General features: G+C 46.1%; 1 protein-coding gene across 1 annotated transcript in view; it reads left to right on the top strand.

The window, feature by feature from the left end:
* LOC126108165 (uncharacterized) overlaps positions 1–20,500 on the top strand; it is a 150,414-nt gene that overhangs the window by 74,093 nt on the left and 55,821 nt on the right. Inside the window, exons 3-4 of the mRNA XM_049913408.1 lie at positions 1,320–1,445; positions 17,142–17,558. Coding sequence (XP_049769365.1) covers positions 1,320–1,445; positions 17,142–17,558 — 543 coding nt within the window. The remainder of the gene's footprint in view (positions 1–1,319; positions 1,446–17,141; positions 17,559–20,500) is intronic.

Raw genomic sequence — 20,500 nt, 5'->3', positions numbered from 1 at the left:
AGCGCGACGACCGGTGCACAACGCTGCACAGGCTGTGACTGTACATGATTTTTCAAATAAAAACTACGTAGCTTAAGCGTGATTAAGAAAAACGTTGATGACAACTAATGACTACTAATAAGTTTCGTTTAACGTAACCTCCCCATCGCACCCCCCTCAGATTTAGTTATAAGTTGGCACACTGGATAGGCCTTGAAAAACTGAACGCACATTAATCCAGAAAACAGGAATAAGTTGTGTGGAAAAAATGAGCAAAATATACAAACTGAGTAGTCCATGCGCAAGATAGGCAACATCAAGGAGAGTGTGAGCTCAGGAGCGCCGTGGTCCCGTGGTTAGCGTGAGCAGCTGCGGAACGAAAAGTCCTGGGTTCAAGTGTTCCCTCGAGTGAAAAGTTTAATTTTTAATTTTCAGACATTTATTATCTGTCCGTCCGTCCGATGCGAGGTTTTCGGCAAGTGAAATACTTCCTGAAAAGATTCTATGATTTTGCGAAGCTGCACAGGTACACACAGCAGTATTGTTTACGTGATCGTGTGTCAATTATCAAAGTTCAGGCACTCACACAGAATTAACTTTGCTCTCCAAAATTCCAGGACGTGTTCAGATTTGCTTGGACATATGCAGGATTTGACGGTCTACACACGGCAAAATTTGAAAACGTTAAAAACACATGTTTTGACAGAGCACAGGGAAAACTGTGCGACTGTGAAACTGTTGCATTCATTTGTTGCAGTTTATGTGACAAACTCTCATATTTTCATCACTTTTTTGGGAGTGATTATCACATCCACAAGAAAACCTAAATCTGGCAAGGTAGAAGAATCTTTTTACCCATTCGCCAAGTGTACAAGTTAGGTGGGTCGACAACATATTCCTGTCATGTGACGCACATGCCGTCACCAGTGTCGTATAGAATATATCACAGTGGATAGGCCTTGAAAAACTGAACACAGATCAATCGAGAAAACAGGAAGAAGTTGTGTGGAACTATGAAAAAAATGAGCAAAATATACAAACTGAGTAGTCCATGCGCAAGATAGGCAACATCCTTGTTAGTAATAAGATACCTAATCCGTAGGTGGGAGCTACTCCCAAGAGCGCAACAACACCAGCGTACGTGTGCTATGGCTTCTGACCGACCATCGCGTTTCTGTTTGTTTACATCAGGTTTATTCTTACGATGAACGGAGTATAGTCAGAGAAATTTGCAAGGGGAAATTTAGAGCACGCTCTATATATGTGGTGTATTACCACTTTGATATCAACCTCTTGGTCAATATTGGTTTTCTCCAATGCCTACGTATTTGTTGCCCCAGCTGTCTGTGCACCAGCCGGGACCAGATGGTGATGAGGCTCACTTCGGCTCAGCGCATCACCAGCCTCAGGAGGTGCTCCATCACCAGCAGCAGCCGTCAGCCGGAGTTCAGCATTCCGAGGTCCAGGTGAGTGAAGAAACATCAACTGCCAGTGGTGTAGAAATTTCTATCACGTATTGTTTGGCAACAGCGTAATCCCTCCGTCAATCCATACCTCACGTCCGTTTTCCTGTCTATCACAGTTTGCCCACAATGTGTCTTCCCTAAATAGTGGAAAATTAATGAAATTTATGTAATAGCAGGGAGACACGTTTGTAACCATTCCTGGTGTTATTCAATTTGTACATTGAGCAAGATGAGATTTGAGAAGGGTACTGAACTCAGAGACTCAGAGGGCCATAGACACGGGTTCCCAAGTAGATGCCGCGTTTCTTGACTTCCGCAAGGCGTTCGATACAGTTCCCCACAGTCGTTTAATGAACAAAGTAAGAGCATATGGACTATCAGACCAATTGTGTGATTGCATTGAACAGTTCCTAGATAACAGGACGCAGCATGTCATTCTCAACGGAGAGAAGTCTTCCGAAGTAAGAGTGATTTCAGGTATGCTGCATGGGAGTGTCGTAGGACCGTTGCTGTTCACAATATACATAAACGACCTTGTGGATGACATCGGAAGTTCACTGAGGCTTTTTGCGGATGATGCTGTAGTATATCGAGAGGCTGTAAAAATAGAAAATTGTACTGAAATGCAGGAGTATATACAGCGAATTGATGCATGGTGCAGGGAATGGCATTTGAATCTCAATGTAGACAAGTGTAATGTGCTGCGAATACATTGAAAGAAAGATCCTTTATCATTCAGCTACAATATAGCAGGTCAGCAACTGGAAGCAGTTAATTCCCCCCAGACTTTAACAAGAATATAATCATTCCAATCCCAAACAAAGCAGTGTTGACAGATGTGAAAATTACCGAACTGTCAGTTTAATAAGCCACGGCTGCAAAATACTAACACGAATTCTTTACAGACGAATGCAAAAACTGGTAGAAGCCGACATCGGACAATATCAGTTTCGATTGCGTAGAAATATTGGAACACGCGAGGCAATACTGACCCTACCACTTATCTTAAAAGATAGATTAAGAAAAGGCAAACCTACATTTCTAGCATTTGGAGACTTAGAGAAAGCTTTTGACAATGTTGACTGGAATACTCTCTATCAAATTCTGAAGGTGGCAGGGGTAAAAAAAAAAAATGGTTCAAATGGCTCTGAGCACTATGGGACTTAACATCTATGGTCATCAGTCCCCTAGAACTTAGAACTACTTAAACCTAACTAACCTAAGGACAGCACACAACACCCAGCCATCACGAGACAGAGAAAATCCCTGACCCCGCCGGGAATCGAACCCGGGAACCCGCGCGTGGGAAGCGAGAACGCTACCGCATGGCAGGGGTAAAATACAGGGAGCGAAAGGCTATTTACAATTTGTACAGAAACCAGATGTCACTTATAAGAGTTAAGGGGCACGAAAGGGAAGCAGTGGTTGGGAAGGGAGTGAGACAGTGTTGTAGCCCCTCTCCGATGTTATTCAATCTGTATATTGAGCAAGCAGTAAAGGAAGCAAAAGAAAAATTCGGATTAGGTATTAAAATCCATGGAGAAGAAATGAAAACTTTGAGGTTCACCGATGACATTGTAATTCTGTCACAGACAGCAAAGGACGTGGAACAGCAGCTGAACAGAATGTACAGTGCCTTGAAAGGAGGATATAAGATGAACATCAACAGAAGCAAAACGAGGATAATGGAATGTAGTGATGCTGCGGGAATTAGATTAGGAAATGAGACACTTAAAGTAGTAAATGAGTTTTGCTATGTGGGAGTAAAATAACTAATGATGGTCGAAGTAGAGAGGATATAAAATGTAGACTGGCAATAGCAAGGAAAGCGTTTCTGAAGAAGCGAAATTTGTTAACATCGAGTATAGATTTTAATGTCAGGAAGTCGTTTCTGAAGTATTTGTATGGAGTGTAGCCATGTATGGAAGCGAAACGTGGGCGATAAATAGTTTGGACAAGAAGAGAATAGAAACTTTCGAAATGTGGTGTTACAGAAGAATGCTGAAGATTAGGTGGGTAGATCCCATAACTAATGAGGAGGTATTGAACAGAATTGGAGAGAAGAGATATTTGTGGCACAACTTGACTAGAAGAAGGGATCGGTTGGTAGGAAATGTTCTAAGGCATCAAGGGATCACAAAATTGCTAATGGAGGGCAGTGTGGAGGGCAAAAATCGTAGAGGGAGACCAAGAGATGAATACACTAAACAGATTCAGAAGGATGTAGGTTGTACTAGGTACTGGGAGATGAAGAAGCTTGCACAGGATAGAGTAGCATGGAGAGCTGCATCAAAGCAGTCTCTGGACTGAAGACCACAACAACAACAACGTAGCAGGTCAGCAACTCGAAGCAGTTAATTCCATAAATTGTCTGGGAATAGGAAGTAGGAGTGAGTTAAAATGGAATGACCATATAAAATTAATCGACGGTAAAGCAGATGACAGGCTGAGATTCATTGGAAGAATCCTAAGGAAACGCAGTCCGTAAACAAAGGAAGTAGGTTACAGTACACTTATTCGCCCACTGTTCGAATACTGCTCACAGGTGTGGGATCCGTATCAGATAGGGTTGATAGAAGAGATAGAGAAGATCCAACGGAGAGCAGCGCGCTTCGTTACAGGATCATTTAGTAATCGCGAAAGCGTTACGGAGATGATAGATAAACTCCAGTGGAGGACTCTGCAGGAGAGACGCTCAGTAGCTCGGTACGGGCTGTTGTTGAAGTTTCGAGAACATACCTTCACCGAGGAGTCAAGCAGTATATTGCTCCCTCCTACTTATATCTCGCGAAGAGACCGTGAGGATAAAATCAGAGAGATTAGAGCCCACACAGAGGCATACCGGCAATCTTTATTTCGACGAACAATGCAACACTGGAATAGAAGGGAGAATCGATAGAGGTACTCAAGGTACCCTCCGCCACACACCGTCAGGTGGCTTGCGGGGTATGGATGTAGATGTAGATGTAGACGTAGAAGATCAGGGAAAGCAAATAAAACTTTTGAGAAATGTTGAAAACATTGCAATTCTGTCAGAGATGGGAAAGGTATTGGAGCAGCAATTGAACGGAATGGATATCGTCTTTGAAAGAGGTCATTAGATGAAGATGAACAAAAGTAAAAGATGGGTAATGGATTGTACTTTAATTATGTGACATGATGCCGAGGGAATTCCATTAGGAAGTGAGAAATAAGTTCTGCAATTTGGCCGGCAACATATCTGATGATTGCGGAAGTAGAGAGATTTAATATTTAAAAAAATTAAATTAAATAAAAGAAAATCGACCCCTAGGACGGGGAAGTAGAGAAGGGGGCATAATTTTTACATCAGTGAACATAAACTACGGGGCTGTTCAATAAAGAATGATCATAATTTTTTATGGTCATAATTTCTCCCGTTAAAATTTAATCTTAAGACATTCTGTCAGCTTAATGTGCAACAAACACGCCGTAGCAGTTTCTTTTTTGGGGCTCGTGGTTCCCGCCTGTGAGAGGCAGGCAAGGTCAGACATGTTCAGTATCGCCTACCGCTGCTATGGGGGCAACATGCGAGGAACAATATGCAGCTTTGAAATTCTGCTTTCGTCTCAACAAATCTTCAACTGAGGCCAGTACAATGTTACCGGAGGACTATGGAGAGTCTGTTCTTCCCTACAGCACAGCTCGAAGGCGGTTTAAAATGTTTAAAGAGGGGAGACAATCAATTTCAGTGGACGGTGGACCCGGTGCTCCAATTACTGCTCTTACGGAAGAAAACATCAACACTGCTGCTGTCATTGTGGGAGAGGATCGACGAATTACCTTAAGATCACTCTCTGAAATACTGAACATTTCATTGGGTGCCACCCACACGTTGGTGACAGAAAAATTACGCATGACACGTGTTTGTGGGCAGTGGGTTCCAAGACTGTCGATTCCCGAACAAAAGGACATTCTTGTGCAACTGTGCATGCAGTTAAAGTTGATGTTAGAGGAAGATTGGGAGTTTCTTTCAAATGTAATCACTGCTGATGAAACTTTTCTAACTCGTTTCAAGGTTAGGAAAAGACAGAAACAACTCACTAACGGTTGTCAACAATGACATTAAAGTTTCTACATTATTAATGGAAAGTAAACAAATTTACTTCTATAATACTCTTTGCTTCTGTGGATGTTCTGGAAAACTACTGCAGATACACGTCTGGGACATGTTTTATTAGATTCAACAGACCAATAACAACAAAATAAATAGAAATTGTGCTTTGCTTTAACCTCGTACAGTTGTGCGATGACTTCATACACTCCTGGAAATGGAAAAAAGAACACATTGACACCGGTGTGTCAGACCCACCATACTTGCTCCGGACACTGCGAGAGGGCTGTACAAGCAATGATCACACGCACGGCACAGCGGACACACCAGGAACCGCGGTGTTGGCCGTCGAATGGCGCTAGCTGCGCAGCATTTGTGCACCGCCGCCGTCAGTGTCAGCCAGTTTGCCGTGGCATACGGAGCACCATCGCAGTCTTTAACACTGGTAGCATGCCGCGGCAGCGTGGACGTGAACCGTATGTGCAGTTGACGGACTTTGAGCGAGGGCGTATAGTGGGCATGCGGGAGGCCGGGTGGACGTACCGCCGAATTGCTCAACACGTGGGGCGTGAGGTCTCCACAGTACATCGATGTTGTCGCCAGTGGTCGGCGGAAGGTGCACGTGCCCGTCGACCTGGGACCGGACCGCAGCGACGCACGGATGCACGCCAAGACCGTAGGATCCTACGCAGTGCCGTAGGGGACCGCACCGCCACTTCCCAGCAAATTAGGGACACTGTTGCTCATGGGGTATCGGCGAGGACCATTCGCAACCGTCTCCATGAAGCTGGGCTACGGTCCCGCACACCGTTAGGCCGTCTTCCGCTCACGCCCCAACATCGTGCAGCCCGCCTCCAGTGGTGTCGCGACAGGCGTGAATGGAGGGACGAATGGAGACGTGTCGTCTTCAGCGATGAGAGTCGCTTCTGCCTTGGTGCCAATGATGGTCGTATGCGTGTTTGGCGCCGTGCAGGTGAGCGCCACAATCAGGACTGCATACGACCGAGGCACACAGGGCCAACACCCGGCATCATGGTGTGGGGAGCGATCTCCTACACTGGCCGTACACCACTGGTGATCGTCGAGGGGACACTGAATAGTGCACGGTACATCCAAACCGTCATCGAACCCATCGTTCTACCATTCCTAGACCGGCAAGGGAACTTGCTGTTCCAACAGGACAATGCACGTCCGCATGTATCTCGTGCCACCCAACGTGCTCTAGAAGGTGTAAGTCAACTACCCTGGCCAGCAAGATCTCCGGATCTGTCCCCCATTGAGCATGTTTGGGACTGGATGAAGCGTCGTCTCACGCGGTCTGCACGTCCAGCACGAACGCTGGTCCAACTGAGGCGCCAGGTGGAAATGGCATGGCAAGCCGTTCCACAGGACTACATCCAGCATCTCTACGATCGTCTCCATGGGAGAATAGCAGCCTGCATTGCTGCGAAAGGTGGATATACACTGTACTAGTGCCGACATTGTGCATGCTCTGTTGCCTGTGTCTATGTGCCTGTGGTTCTGTCAGTGTGATCATGTGATGTATCTGACCCCAGGAATGTGTCAATAAAGTTTCCCCTTCCTGGGACAATGAATTCACGGTGTTCTTATTTCAATTTCCAGGAGTGTAGTATCGAAGTTGCTAAATTTCAGGCAAAATCTTTTATTAGCCGTAACTCCGTAATGAGACATCTGCGGATCTATGTTTATATGAACTTTTTTCTTTAGTTTGACTTGTAGAATAACATATTAAAATATTTTGATATCTTCATGGCTCACCCTCCGTATGAGGTAAGTTCTAGTTGTCGATTGTAATTTTTGTTATACACCGCAGTTGTTCTAGAGAGCAATTACAAATGTAGAAATGCCATTACGTTTCAGTGCATGCAACTCCTACAAAAGTAATTTACAGACGAACCATGGAGTGGCTGGAATGGGTAACTGGAATTTACATATATAGGTCAGTTCTAGTTATCGATTCCAGTATTTGTTATTTTTTGTGGTTTTTCATTAGCTGTGTATTGGATTTCCTTTTGGAACTCAGTGTGTCGGTTTCTCCACATTTCGTGCTGCTGTGTCATATTTGTTGTCGTTCATGTCATTTTCTCGTTTATTTGTTACATTTTAGTTTTTCCCCGCCAAAAACCCCAACTTTCCTGCGCGTCTCCCGTTGGATTCAGTAACTGTTAGTAGAATTAACGCTGTTTTACACCTTGGGCTTTACTGTAATGGAATTTAAAGGTTCTCTGTGCTTTTCTACTCGCATAAACTACGAGAATACTTCTTATCAAACACGAATTAATTATGGTTCTTGATTAATTTCGTTATTTTCCGTTAGTTTCGATATAATTCATGAGTTAGTAAATGACCGAGAACATAACTGTAATTTTATCGTATGCTACATTCGTTTGTTTACGAGTATGATCCGTGGCTTTCACAGATTGCCTACACGTAGCGTCCTCGCTTTAGGTATGACGTCATTGCTCAAAGCCGACGAGGCCGGCGTATCTATGGATTTTAGGCATTACACTCTCGTTTAGGGGTGGTTCTCACAGAGGCGAAATAATATGCGATAGGTTACGTAATGGGGCTAGTGATATGACGCAAAATCAACTCGCGTTGGTGGAGTGCATGGAAAAGTAGCTGAAGCGACTTAACTGGTTCGCCGGCCGCCGTGACCGAGCCGTTCTAGGCGCTTCAGTCCGGAACCGCGCTGCCGCTACGGTCGCAGGTTCGAATCATGCCTCGGGCATGGTTGTGTGTGATGTCCCTAGGTTAGTTAGGTTTAAGTGGTTCTAAGTTCTGGGGGACTGATGACCTCAGATGTTAAGTCCCATAGTGCTCAGAGTCATTTGAACCATTTACTGGTTCAAGCTGTAATGAGACCGAGATGGCACGGACACATATAGACAGGCGTCCTAAATTAAAGCAACGAACGGAAATTTTGCAAGGTTGCGTTTATTTTGCCACAGAACAGTAGAAACAGGTGACAGTAAAGTAGAAACAATGTGAAGGATACAGAACGTAATGACCTGCAACAAGTGTAACGGTAGAGAAAAATGTTCTTTGTCTTTTTCCAACTTCACCGACTTGTACACACATTCCGACAACTGGTTAATGTGCTAAGTACGGAATGTGGCCACCTATGGCAGCAATACAGGTCTGACAACGATCTGCTGTCAAGTCTTTTAGAGTGGTTGGTGAATGCTGGTGGTGTGACTGTGAAATGGAAACGCGAAGGAAGATACACTATGTCCACAGTAGTATCCGAACACCTGGCTGAAAATTACTTACGAGTTCGTGGCACCGTTTATCGGTAATGCTGGAATTCAGTATCGTGTTGGCCCACCCTAGGCCTTGATGACATCTTCCACTCTCGCAGGCATACGTTCAGTCAGATGCCTGGGGGGTTTCTTGGGGGATGGCAGCCCATCCTTCACGGAGTGCTGCACTGAGGAGAGGTATCCATGTCGGTCGGTGAGGCCTGGCAGGTTCCAAAACATTCCAAAGGTGTTCTATAGGATTCAGGTCATGACTCTGTGCAGGTGAATCCATTACAGGGATGTTATTGTCGTGTAACCACTCCGCCACAGGCAGTGCATTATGAACAGGTGCTCGATCGCTTTGAAAGATGCAAACGGCATCCCCGAATTGCTCTTCAACAGTGGGAAGCAAGATAGTGCCACGCAAAACAACAAGGCGTGCAAGCCCCTTCCATGAAAACACGACCACACCATTACACCACCGCCTCCGAATTTTACTGTTGGCACTGCCTGCACACTGGCGAATGACGTTCACCGGGCATTCACCATACCCACACACTGCCGTCGGATCGTCACATTGCGTACAGTGATTCGTCACTCCACACAACGTTTTTCCACTGCTCAATCGTCCAATGTTTACGCTCCTTAACACCAAGCGAGGCGTCGTTTGGCATTTACCGCCGTGATGTGTGGCTTATGAGCAGCCGCTCGTCCATGAAATCCAACTTTTCTCACTTTCCGCTTAATTATCATAGTACTTACAGTGGATCCTGATGCAGTTTGGAATTCCTGTGAGATGGTCTGGATAGATATCTGCCTATTACACATTACGACCCTCTTCAACTGTCGGCGGTCTCTGTCAGTCAACAGACGAGGTCGGCCTGTACGCTTTTGTGCTGTACGTGTCCCTTCACGTTTCCACTTCAGTATCACATCGGAAACAGTGGACCTAGGGATGTTTAGGAGTGTGGAAATGTCGCGTACAGACGTATGACACAAGCGACATCCAATCACCTGACCACGTTCGAAGTCCATGATTTCCGCGGAGCGCCCCATTCTGCTCTCTCACGATGTCTGATGACTACTGAGGTAGCTGATATGGAGCACCTGGCAGTAGGTGGCAGCACAGTGCACCTAATATGAAAAGCGTATGTTTTTGGGGCTGTCCGGATACTTTTGATCACATAGTGTACGTGAGTGGTAGCTATGCTCTACATGCATCCTGTTCACCTCCCTGTCTTGCAAGCTGGTGCACTGTACATTATACTACAGAGGCAGCTGTACTATCGAATTTCACCATCTGGAAATATTCCTTTCTTCATTAAACACGGTATTAGAACTGAATACTATATTCTTCAGTTTTAGAAATCTGGGAAACAGTTACTAATAGAATCTACTACTGGCGACAAATGCTGACTACTGCAAATCAAATAAACAGGAGGGTAAAAAGGATTTTAGGTTTGTGGCGGTACTTGATTTTCCTAGGAAAGAAATACTCTGTGTTCTTTGCTTCCATCACTGTCTCACTGCTGGCCTGCATGAAAATTAATTGTAGGTCTGTTAAATGGTGGCTCATGATGCTGGAATATAATATAAACAAATTAACTACTGAACAAAGGGATCCCTAGTAGACTTTACCATTTAGAAAAGAGTGGAAGGAAATTCGAATGACCTTCCAGTCCAAGTTCGAATACTGAAGGTGTACATTTATTGACGTGTTATTATCATGGTTGTATCCTGGGGCACAGTAAAACATTTGTTATCAATGAGAAAAATGCATGTTCATTCCTTTAAGAACATATAACATCCACGAAAGTTATTGGCTGCAATTATCCTAAGACATTCACATTTCCACATGCCATTCCTACAGCTAAACATGTACACTCCTGGAAATGGAAAAAAGAACACATTGACACCGGTGCGTCAGACCCACCATACTTGCTCCGGACACTGCGAGAGGCCTGTACAAGCAATGATCACACGCACGGCACAGAGGACACACCAGGAACCGCGGTGTTGGCCGTCGAATGGCGCTAGCTGCGCAGCATTTGTGCACCGCCGCCGTCAGTGTCAGCCAGTTTGCCGTGGCATACGGAGCTCCATCGCAGTCTTTAACACTGGTAGCATGCCGCGACAGCGTGGACGTGAACCGTATGTGCAGTTGACGGACTTTGAGCGAGGGCGTATAGTGGGCATGCGGGAGGCCGGGTGGACGTACCGCCGAATTGCTCAACACGTGGGGCGTGACGTCTCCACAGTACATCGATGTTGTCGCCAGTGGTCGGCGGAAGGTGCACGTGCCCGTCGACCTGGGACCGGACCGCAGCGACGCACGGATGCACGCCAAGACCGTAGGATCCTACGCAGTGCCGTAGGGGACCGCACCGCCACTTCCCAGCAAATTAGGGACACTGTTGCTCCTGGGGTATCGGCGAGGACCATTCGCAACCGTCTCCATGAAGCTGGGCTACGGTCCCGCACACCGTTAGGCCGTCTTCCGCTCACGCCCCAACATCGTGCAGCCCGCCTCCAGTGGTGTCGCGACAGGCGTGAATGGAGGGAGGAATGGAGACGTGTCGTCTTCAGCGATGAGAGTCGCTTCTGCCTTGGTGCCAATGATGGTCGTATGCGTGTTTGGCGCCGTGCAGGTGAGCGCCACAATCAGGACTGCATACGACCGAGGCACACAGGGCCGACACCCGGCATCATGGTGTGGGGAGCGATCTCCTACACTGGCCGTACACCACTGGTGATCGTCGAGGGGACACTGAATAGTGCACGGTACATCCAAACCGTCATCGAACTCATCGTTCTACCATTCCTAGACCGGCAAGGGAACTTGCTGTTCCAACAGGACAATGCACGTCCGCATGTATCCCGTGCCACCCAACGTGCTCTAGAAGGTGTAAGTCAACTACCCTGGCCAGCAAGATCTCCGGATCTGTCCCCCATTGAGCATGTTTGGGACTGGATGAAGCGTCGTCTCACGCGGTCTGCACGTCCAGCACGAACGCTGGTCCAACTGAGGCGCCAGGTGGAAATGGCATGGCAAGCCGTTCCACAGGACTACATCCAGCATCTCTACGATCGTCTCCATGGGAGAATAGCAGCCTGCATTGCTGCGAAAGGTGGATATACACTGTACTAGTGCCGACATTGTGCATGCTCTGTTGCCTGCGTCTATGTGCCTGTGGTTCTGTCAGTGTGATCATGTGATGTATCTGACCCCAGGAATGTGTCAATAAAGTTTCCCCTTCCTGGGACAATGAATTCACGGTGTTCTTATTTCAATTTCCAGGAGTGTATATCAAATAATTCGTATATATATATATATATATATATATATATATATATATATATATATATATATATATATATATTGTAAGGTCGCTATAATTTCGCACCTTACAAGCACTCATTCACATACTTTGCCGTGAACTACAACCACAATTAGGCAACATTTGATAGGTTGTACAACATATACAGGGTGTTACAAAAAGTTACAACCAAACTTTCAGGAAACATTCCTCACACACAAAGAAAGAAAATATGTTATGTGGACATGTGTCCGGAAACGCTTACTTTCCATGTTAGAGCTCATTTTATTACTTCTCTTCAAATCACATTAATCATGGAATGGAAACACACAGCAACAGAACGTACCAGCGTGACTTCAAACACTTTGTTACAGGAAATGTTCAAAATGTCCTCCGTTAGCGAGGATACGTGCATCCACCCTCCGTCGCACGGAATCCCTGATGCGCTGATGCAGCCCTGGAGAATGGCGTATTGTATCACAGCCGTCCACAATACGAGCACGAAGAGTCTCTACATTTGGTTCTGGGGTTGCGTAGACAAGAGCTTTCAAATGCCCCCATGAATGAAAGTCAAGAGGGTTGAGGTCAGGAGAGCGTGGAGGCCACGGAATTGGTCCGCCTCTACCAATCGATCGGTCACCGAATCTGTTGTTGAGAAGCGTACGAACACTTCGACTGAAATGTGCAGGAGCTCCATCGTGCATGAACCACATGTTGTGTCGTACTTGTAAAGGCACATGTTCTAGCAGCACAGGTAGAGTATCCCGTATGAAATCGTGATAACGTGCTCCATTGAGCGTAGGTGGAAGAACATGGGGCCCAATCAAGACATCACCAACAATGCCTGCCCGAACGTTCACAGAAAATCTGTGTTGATGACGTGATTGCACAATTGCGTGCGGATTCTCGTCAGCCCACACATGTTGATTGTGAAAATTTACAATTTGATCACGTCGGAATGAAGCCTCACCCGTAAAGAGAACATTTGCACTGAAATGAGGATTGACACATTGTCGGATGAACCATTCGCAGAAGTGTACCCGTGGAGGCCAATCAGCCGCTGATAGTGCCTGCACACGCTGTACACGGTACGGAAACAACTGGTTCTCCCGTAGCACTCTCCATACAGTGACGTGGTCAACGTTACCTTGTACAGCAGCAACGTCTCTGACGCTGACATTAGGGTTATCGTCAACTGCACGAAGAATTGCCTCGTCCATTGCAGGTGTCCTCGTCGTTCTAGGTCTTCCCCAGTCGCGAGTCGTAGGCTGGAATGTTCCGTGCTCCCTAAGACGCCGATCAATTGCTTCGAACGTCTTCCTGTCGGGACACCTTCGTTCTGGAAATCTGTCTCGATACAAGCGTACCGCGCCACGGCTATTGCCCCGTGCTAATCCGTACATCAAATGGGCATCTGCCAACTCCGCATTTGTAAACATTGCACTGACTGCAAAACCACGTTCGTGATGAACGCTAACCTGTTGATGCTACGTACTGATGTGCTCGATGCTAGTACTGTAGAGCAATGAGTAGCATGTCAACACAAGCTCCGAAGTCAACATTACCTTCCTTCAATTGGGCCAACTGGCGGTGAATCGAGGAAGTACAGTACATACTGACGAAACTAAAATGAGCTCTAACATGGAAATTAAGCGTTTCCGGACACATGTCCACATAACATCTTTTCTTTATTTGTGTGTGAGGAATGTTTCCTGAAAGTTTGGCCGTACCTTCTTGTAACACCCTGTATATGAATATTTAAAGGAGACTGACATTGTCACGTACGCCTTGTAAATAATTGTTAACGGATATTGCATGAAAGGTGACGGAGTGTCTTTATTAATAGAGCGGCGTAATGAGTGAATGCCTATACTAGTAGAGGTTGGAACGCCAGTGGAGATGAAACGGCAGGCGGAACTCAAGCTCTGGGTGGAAGACCCACAGAGGTGTGTTGGTCCTGCTTAAACACAGGAAGTAGCCAGACGGACGTTGTGGCACCTGAGCTCTGGAGCACAGTAGGGTGACGGCCGGCCGCTATTGTAGTAGGGGCCGGAAGGGTAACCAGGACCTCTGCAAATCTTGGACGCAGATGAGAGGAACGAAGAAGCGGCACCTCGGAAACCACTCAGGCTGGGTTATTTCCAAGGATTTTTACTCGCCGTAAACTTTCATGCTGGACGACAAAAGACTAAAATATGGTTGGTCGGGGTTCGGAAGAATCTGTTGAGAGGGAGACTATTCCGTGGTTTCGGGAATATGATTCGTGTTCGGAATTACGAGGGTGGGGAGCCGAGCCTCGCTGGGAGGCCAGCGGTGGAGAGACGAGAAGTCTTCCGTTGTGAGCTCCCCTGTGTGACGGTCGCCTCATATCAGCTTTGTTGGTACAGACGGACTTGATGTCTTTGCTCTCAGGAGAGTTTACAGTCAGAACAGTTAGGCGCTGTACTGTTGCGAACGTATACGATTCTGGACTTCGCCTCCGGGTTGGAAGTCGTCGTTGAGTACGCATTGTTCAGTAATTGAGAGCACTTCCTCTGCCTACACTTACGTTGAGACGTTATCTGAAGTCCGTCCCTGTGGCTGGGAGTTCGCGTTTCTCGTCTGTAGAACACAGAGAGGAGAAGACAGTATAACAGTGTATTAGTCAGAGGACCGCCTTTTGCCGTGCTAGTGTTTGAAAGAGTTTATTTTGTGGCTGGAGTTCTTCCATCGTTGCAGACGTGTACGACAACCATCACTTCGACGCACCGGACGCAGTAGATACGGTGATACCGCAAATTGCTTCGGCTAATTAGGGCTATAAAAGCTAAACAGCTGTGATCGCGTTAGTTTATTTCCCCTGAGGTTCCACACCACCGTAGATCATCTTTGAAAGTAGCGTCTTCTAGTGTTTGGTACGTAGATGATGTCAGTCATCTCGCGTTAGTGATATTACACCGCGCAGTCATACGTTTCGGCAGAGTTGGGCAATTTATTAATAATTTTAGTTAGGAAATATAGACAACTGTACTTAAAGGGTTGATTTCAATCTATAATAAATATATTGAACAACAACGTTTATCATTTACTAGTATTAGTTGCCTTCATCATTCATCTATGTTCAGATTGTAATTTATAGATAAAAAAGAGCATTAAGAGATCCTATAATCTGCTTCAGGGCCAAATCATCATTTTAGCGTTTATTATTTTCCGTTGCGCACATTCATTTTTACACCCGCCTGGAGTAGCATCTTGGTATGTATATATTACAGGGTGGTCCATTGATCGTGATCGGGCCAAATATTTCACGAAGTAAGCATCAAACGAAAAAACTACAAAGGACGATACCCGTCTACCTTCAAGGGGGAACCACATGGCGCTGTGCTTGCCCCGCTAGATGGCGCCGCCATATGTCAAATGGATATCAACTGCGTTCAATAGCAATCCCCATTTTTTATTACATATTCGTGTAGTACGTAAAGAAATACAAATGTTTTACTTCGACCACTTTTTTCGCTTTTCTGATAGATGGCACTGTAATAGTCACAAACGTATAAGTACGTGGTATCACGTAACATTCCGTCGGTGCGAACGGTATTTGCTTCGTGATACATTACCCTGTTAACATGGACCGTTTACCACTTCCGGAAAAGTTCGATATCGTGTTGATGTATGGCTATTCTGATCAAAATGATCCTCCTTCAAGCTAGACGAGTTTCGTTCTTTGTAGTTTTTTCATTTGATGCTTATTTCGTGAGATATTTGGCCCGGTCACTATAAGTGGACCATCCTATTTTTAATAATCTAGAGTTTTACCAAACCATAATATAATAATGAAAGGGAAGCAATGATTGGAAAGGGAGTGAGACAGGGTTGTAGCCTCTCCCCGATTTTATTCAATCTGTATATTGAGCAAGCAGTAAGGGAAAGAAAAGAAAAGTTCGGAGCAGGTATTAAAATCCATGGAGAAGACATAAAAACTTTGAGGTTCGCCGATGACAGTGTAATTCTGTGAGGGACAGCAAAGGACTTGGAAGAGCAGTTGAACGGAATGTCCAATGTCCTGAAAGGAGGGTACAAGATGAACATCAACAAAATCGAAACGAGGATAATGGAATGTAGTCTACTTAAGGCGGGTGATGCTGAGGGAATTAGATTAGGAAATGGGACACTTAAAGTAGTAAAGGAGTTTTGCGATTTGGGGAGCAAAATAACTGATGATTGTCGAAGTAGAGAGGATATAAAATGTAGACTGGCAATGGCAAGGAAAGCGTTTCTGAAGAAGAAAAATTTGTTAACATTGAGTATAGGTTTAAATGTCAGCAAGTCGTTTCTGAAAGTATTTGTATGGAGTGTAGCTATGTATGTAAGTGAAACGTGGACGATAAATAGTTTAGACAAGAAGAGAATACAAGCTTTCGAAATGTGGTGCTACAGAAGAATGCTGAAGATTAGATGGGTACATCACATAACTAATGATCAGGTATTGAATAGAATTGGGGAGATGAGGAGCCTGTGGCACAACTTGACTAGAAGAAGGGATCGGTTGGTAGGACATGTTCTGAGACATCGAGGGATCACCAATTTAGTATTGGAGGGGAGCGTGGAGGGTAAAAATCGTAGAGGGAGACCAAGAGATGAATACACTAAGCAGATTCAGAAGGATGTAGTTTGCAGTAGGTACTGGGAGGTGAAGAAGCTTGCACATGATAGAGTAGCATGGAGAGCTGCATCAAACCAGTCTCAGGACTGAAGGCCACAACAACAACAATATAATCGTTTTAGTTTTTGCCCCTCCTGACAAACTAATTTTGCCCCCAATGGGTAAATAACTGTAGGATGGGAGTCACAGAGGAAGTAGGTACTGATTAGTGAGAATCACTAACCAGTCGGCTCAGACCGTGTGATGAGCTTTGAAAATGAATTTACCTCACAAACTTGTAGGGTGAGAGGCCCTCCGCCATGCGCCGTACGGTGTTTTGCAGAGTGCGTATGTGGATGTTGACGTAGATGTAGAAGAAGTCAAGTCCAATCATAGCAAAAGATCCATCTGTTTCTCCAGCAGGCTCTTCGGTCGACGAGGAAACGGAAGCTCGGGCCTGACTCGCCACCAGCGGACCTACACCACCCCCACCTCCACGATCACGATCACGAACACCACCTGCACGATCAAGATCGTGACCAGCACCACCACGATCACGAGCACGACCACCACCACCAGCACCACGAGCACGAGCACGACCACGAGCAGCAAGCAGAGGGCGTGACGAGCCCCGGGTCCCCATCTCAAGACCACGGAGTGGACTCACCTACTGGACTCCATTCGGCGGACCACGACATCCATCTGCAGCAGCAGGGCGTGGCGGGACTGCATCACCAGCACCACGACCACCACCACCACCACCATCACCACCAGCACCACCACCACCAGCAAAAGTCCTCATCGGGTAGCAGGAGGTCAAAGTCGGCCCAGTCTCTGCAGGTAATTCTACGATTCTACAATAAGACCAGGAATTTTCTACTGCTGTCCAGTTCTGTTTTAGTATTTAGAAGAAAAGCATTTCTGTTTGTACCGAAAGTAACACACACACACCTTGTTATTAGAGCAGCTTTAACCAAACAGTCGGTGCAGTTTAATTTATTGCATTGGCCGTTAAGTCTACATGGGATTGCTCCTTTGTGTACAACGTAACAGCTGCCAGTCTGCAATGTGGTGGAGTTGAACTTCCAGAGAGCGATATGAGAGAAGGCACCAAAACCATTTAAAAGAAGTGGAATATGTCGTCATGGTTCTGACGATTATTCGATGGACATATTCTGTTCCTTATCGTCTAATGGCAGGAAACGAAGAGCAAGTTGGGATTACAGAGAGTGATAAAAAGATTGGAGACAGTCGTCTAACAAAGTAGACTCAGCCAGAAATTTCTACGGCAGAGCTACACACATCACAAAAAGTTTGGCATCACCTCGATTCCGAGAGTTCCGCAACCTGTAGAGGAAATTGGGAAAGAGTTCAACATCAACATCATTTCCACCCTTTTTATTGCTCATGAAAACCACACATTGCATTCTGCGCCTCCATACAGCAAGAACTTCAGTTGTGGTGGTCCAGACCGCTGTACACACCAGTACCTCTAATACCCAGTAGCTCGTCCTCTTGCATTGTACAGAAAATTGGGATAGAGATCAACATCAACATCATTTCCGCCCTTTTTATTGCTCATGAAAACCACACATTGCATGTTGTACCACCATACAGCAAGAACTTCAGTTGTGGTGGTCCAGACTGCTGAACACATCGGTACCTCTAATACACAGTAGCTCGTCCTCTTGCATTGTACAGAAAATTGGGACAGAGATCAACATCAACATCATTTCCACCCTTTTTATTGCTCATAAAAACCACACATTGCATTCTGCGCCTCCATACAGCAAGAACTTCAGTTGTGGTGGTCCAGACTGCTGTACACACCAGTACCTCTAATACCCAGTAGCTCGTCCTCTTGCATTGTACAGAAAATTGGGATAGAGATCAACATCATTTCCGCCCTTTTTATTGCTCATGAAAACCACACATTGCATGTTGTACCACCATACAGCAAGAACTTCAGTTGTGGTGGTCCAGACTGCTGAACACATCGGTACCTCTAATATACAGTAGCTCGTCCTCTTACATTGATGCATGCCTGTATTCGTCGTGGCGTACCATCCACAAGTTCATCAAGGCCCTGTTGGTCCAGATTGTCCCACTCCTGAACGGCGATTCTGCGTAGATCGCTCAGAGTGGTTGGTGGGCTACGTCGTGCATAAACAGCCCTTTTCCATCTATCCCAGGCATTCACGATAGTGTTCAGGTCTGGAGAACATGCTGGCCACTGTAGTAGAGCGATGTCGTTATCCTGAGGGTAGTCGTTCACAATATGTGCACGGGGCGCGAATTGTCGTCCGCGAAGACGAATGCCTCGGCAAGATGCTACCGATATGGTAGCACTAACTGTCGGATGATGGCATTCACGTATCGTACAGCCGTTACGGTGCCTTCCATGACCACCAGCGGCGTATGTCGGCCCCTACATAATGCCACCCCAAAACAGCAGGGAACCTCCACCTTGCCGCACTCGCTGGACAGTGTGTGTAAGGCGTTCAGCCTGACAGCGTTGGCTCCAAACACGTCTCCGACGAGTGTCTGGTTGAAGGCAGTTGTGACACTTATCAGTGAAGAGAACGTGATGCCAGTCCTGAGCGGTCCATTCGGCATGCTGCTGGGACCATCTGTACCGCGCCGCATGATGTCGTGGTTGCAAAGATGGACCTCGCCATAGGCGTTGGGAGTGAAGTTGCGCATCGTAGAGCCTATTGCGCATAGTTTGAGTCGTAACACGACGTCTTGAGGCTGCACGAAAAGCGTTATTCAACATGGTGGCGTTGCTGTCAGGGTTCCTCCGAGCCATAATCGGTAGGTAGCGGTCATCCACTGCAGTAGTAGCCCTTGGGCGGCCTGAGCGAGGCATGTCATCGACAGTTCCTGTCTCTCTGTATCTCCTCCATCTCCGAACAACATCGCTTTGGTTCACTCCGAGACGCCTGGACACTTCCCTTGTTGAGAGCCCTTCCTGGTACAAAGTAACAATGTGGACGCGATTGAACCGCGGTATTGACCGTCTACGTACGGTTGAACTACAGACAACACCAGCCGTGTACCTCCTTCCTGGTGGAATGACTGGAACTGTTTGGCTGTCGGACCCCCTCCGTCAAATAGGCGCTGCTCATGCATGGTTGTTTACATCTTTGGGCGGGTTTAGTGACATCACTGAACAGTCAAAGGGACTATGTCTGTGATGTAATATCCACAGTGAAGGTCTATCTTCAGGAGTGAAGGAAAAAAATTTTTGATGTGTGTAGAAGTCACTGCAGCAGTCGCACTAGTGCATACGTCCGTTTCTGACATCTGCCCCCAGCTAGAATTGTAGCCAGTCGACAGAACAAAGTGTATGGACTAAAAATGGGCTGGTGGACAAAGCTCTCGATCTGAAAGAGAAGAATAAGGAGAAGAAGGAAAACGGAAGACAGAGTGGAAAAGTAAACAGGATCTTCTAGATCACAGAAGAACCTCATTCTGTAAAAACGAATCTGCTCGTAGCTCTTCAGACAAAAATAAAAAATAAAAGAATGTGCCCAGAGTGTGGATATGATTTTGATGATGACTGGATACAGTACAGTAAATGTGAAAAATGATGGGCTGGCATGTGGGCTGTGTGGATTATGAAGGTGTTGCATGTCATCTCTGTGATCGTTTCTGGACAATTCCATGTATCAATACTTGCTGATTCAATGCGTAGTCCCATATGCCTGTGTGAGTAAGAGTACACAGTTAAAGATTTCTACCCTTGCCTTTATTTTGTCTGTCTTGGGAATGAAAGTGTA

The sequence above is a fragment of the Schistocerca cancellata genome, chromosome 11 (genome assembly GCF_023864275.1).
Source record: "Schistocerca cancellata isolate TAMUIC-IGC-003103 chromosome 11, iqSchCanc2.1, whole genome shotgun sequence".
NCBI lineage: Eukaryota > Metazoa > Arthropoda > Insecta > Orthoptera > Acrididae > Schistocerca > Schistocerca cancellata.
This window is presented reverse-complemented; position numbering and strand designations above follow the sequence as displayed.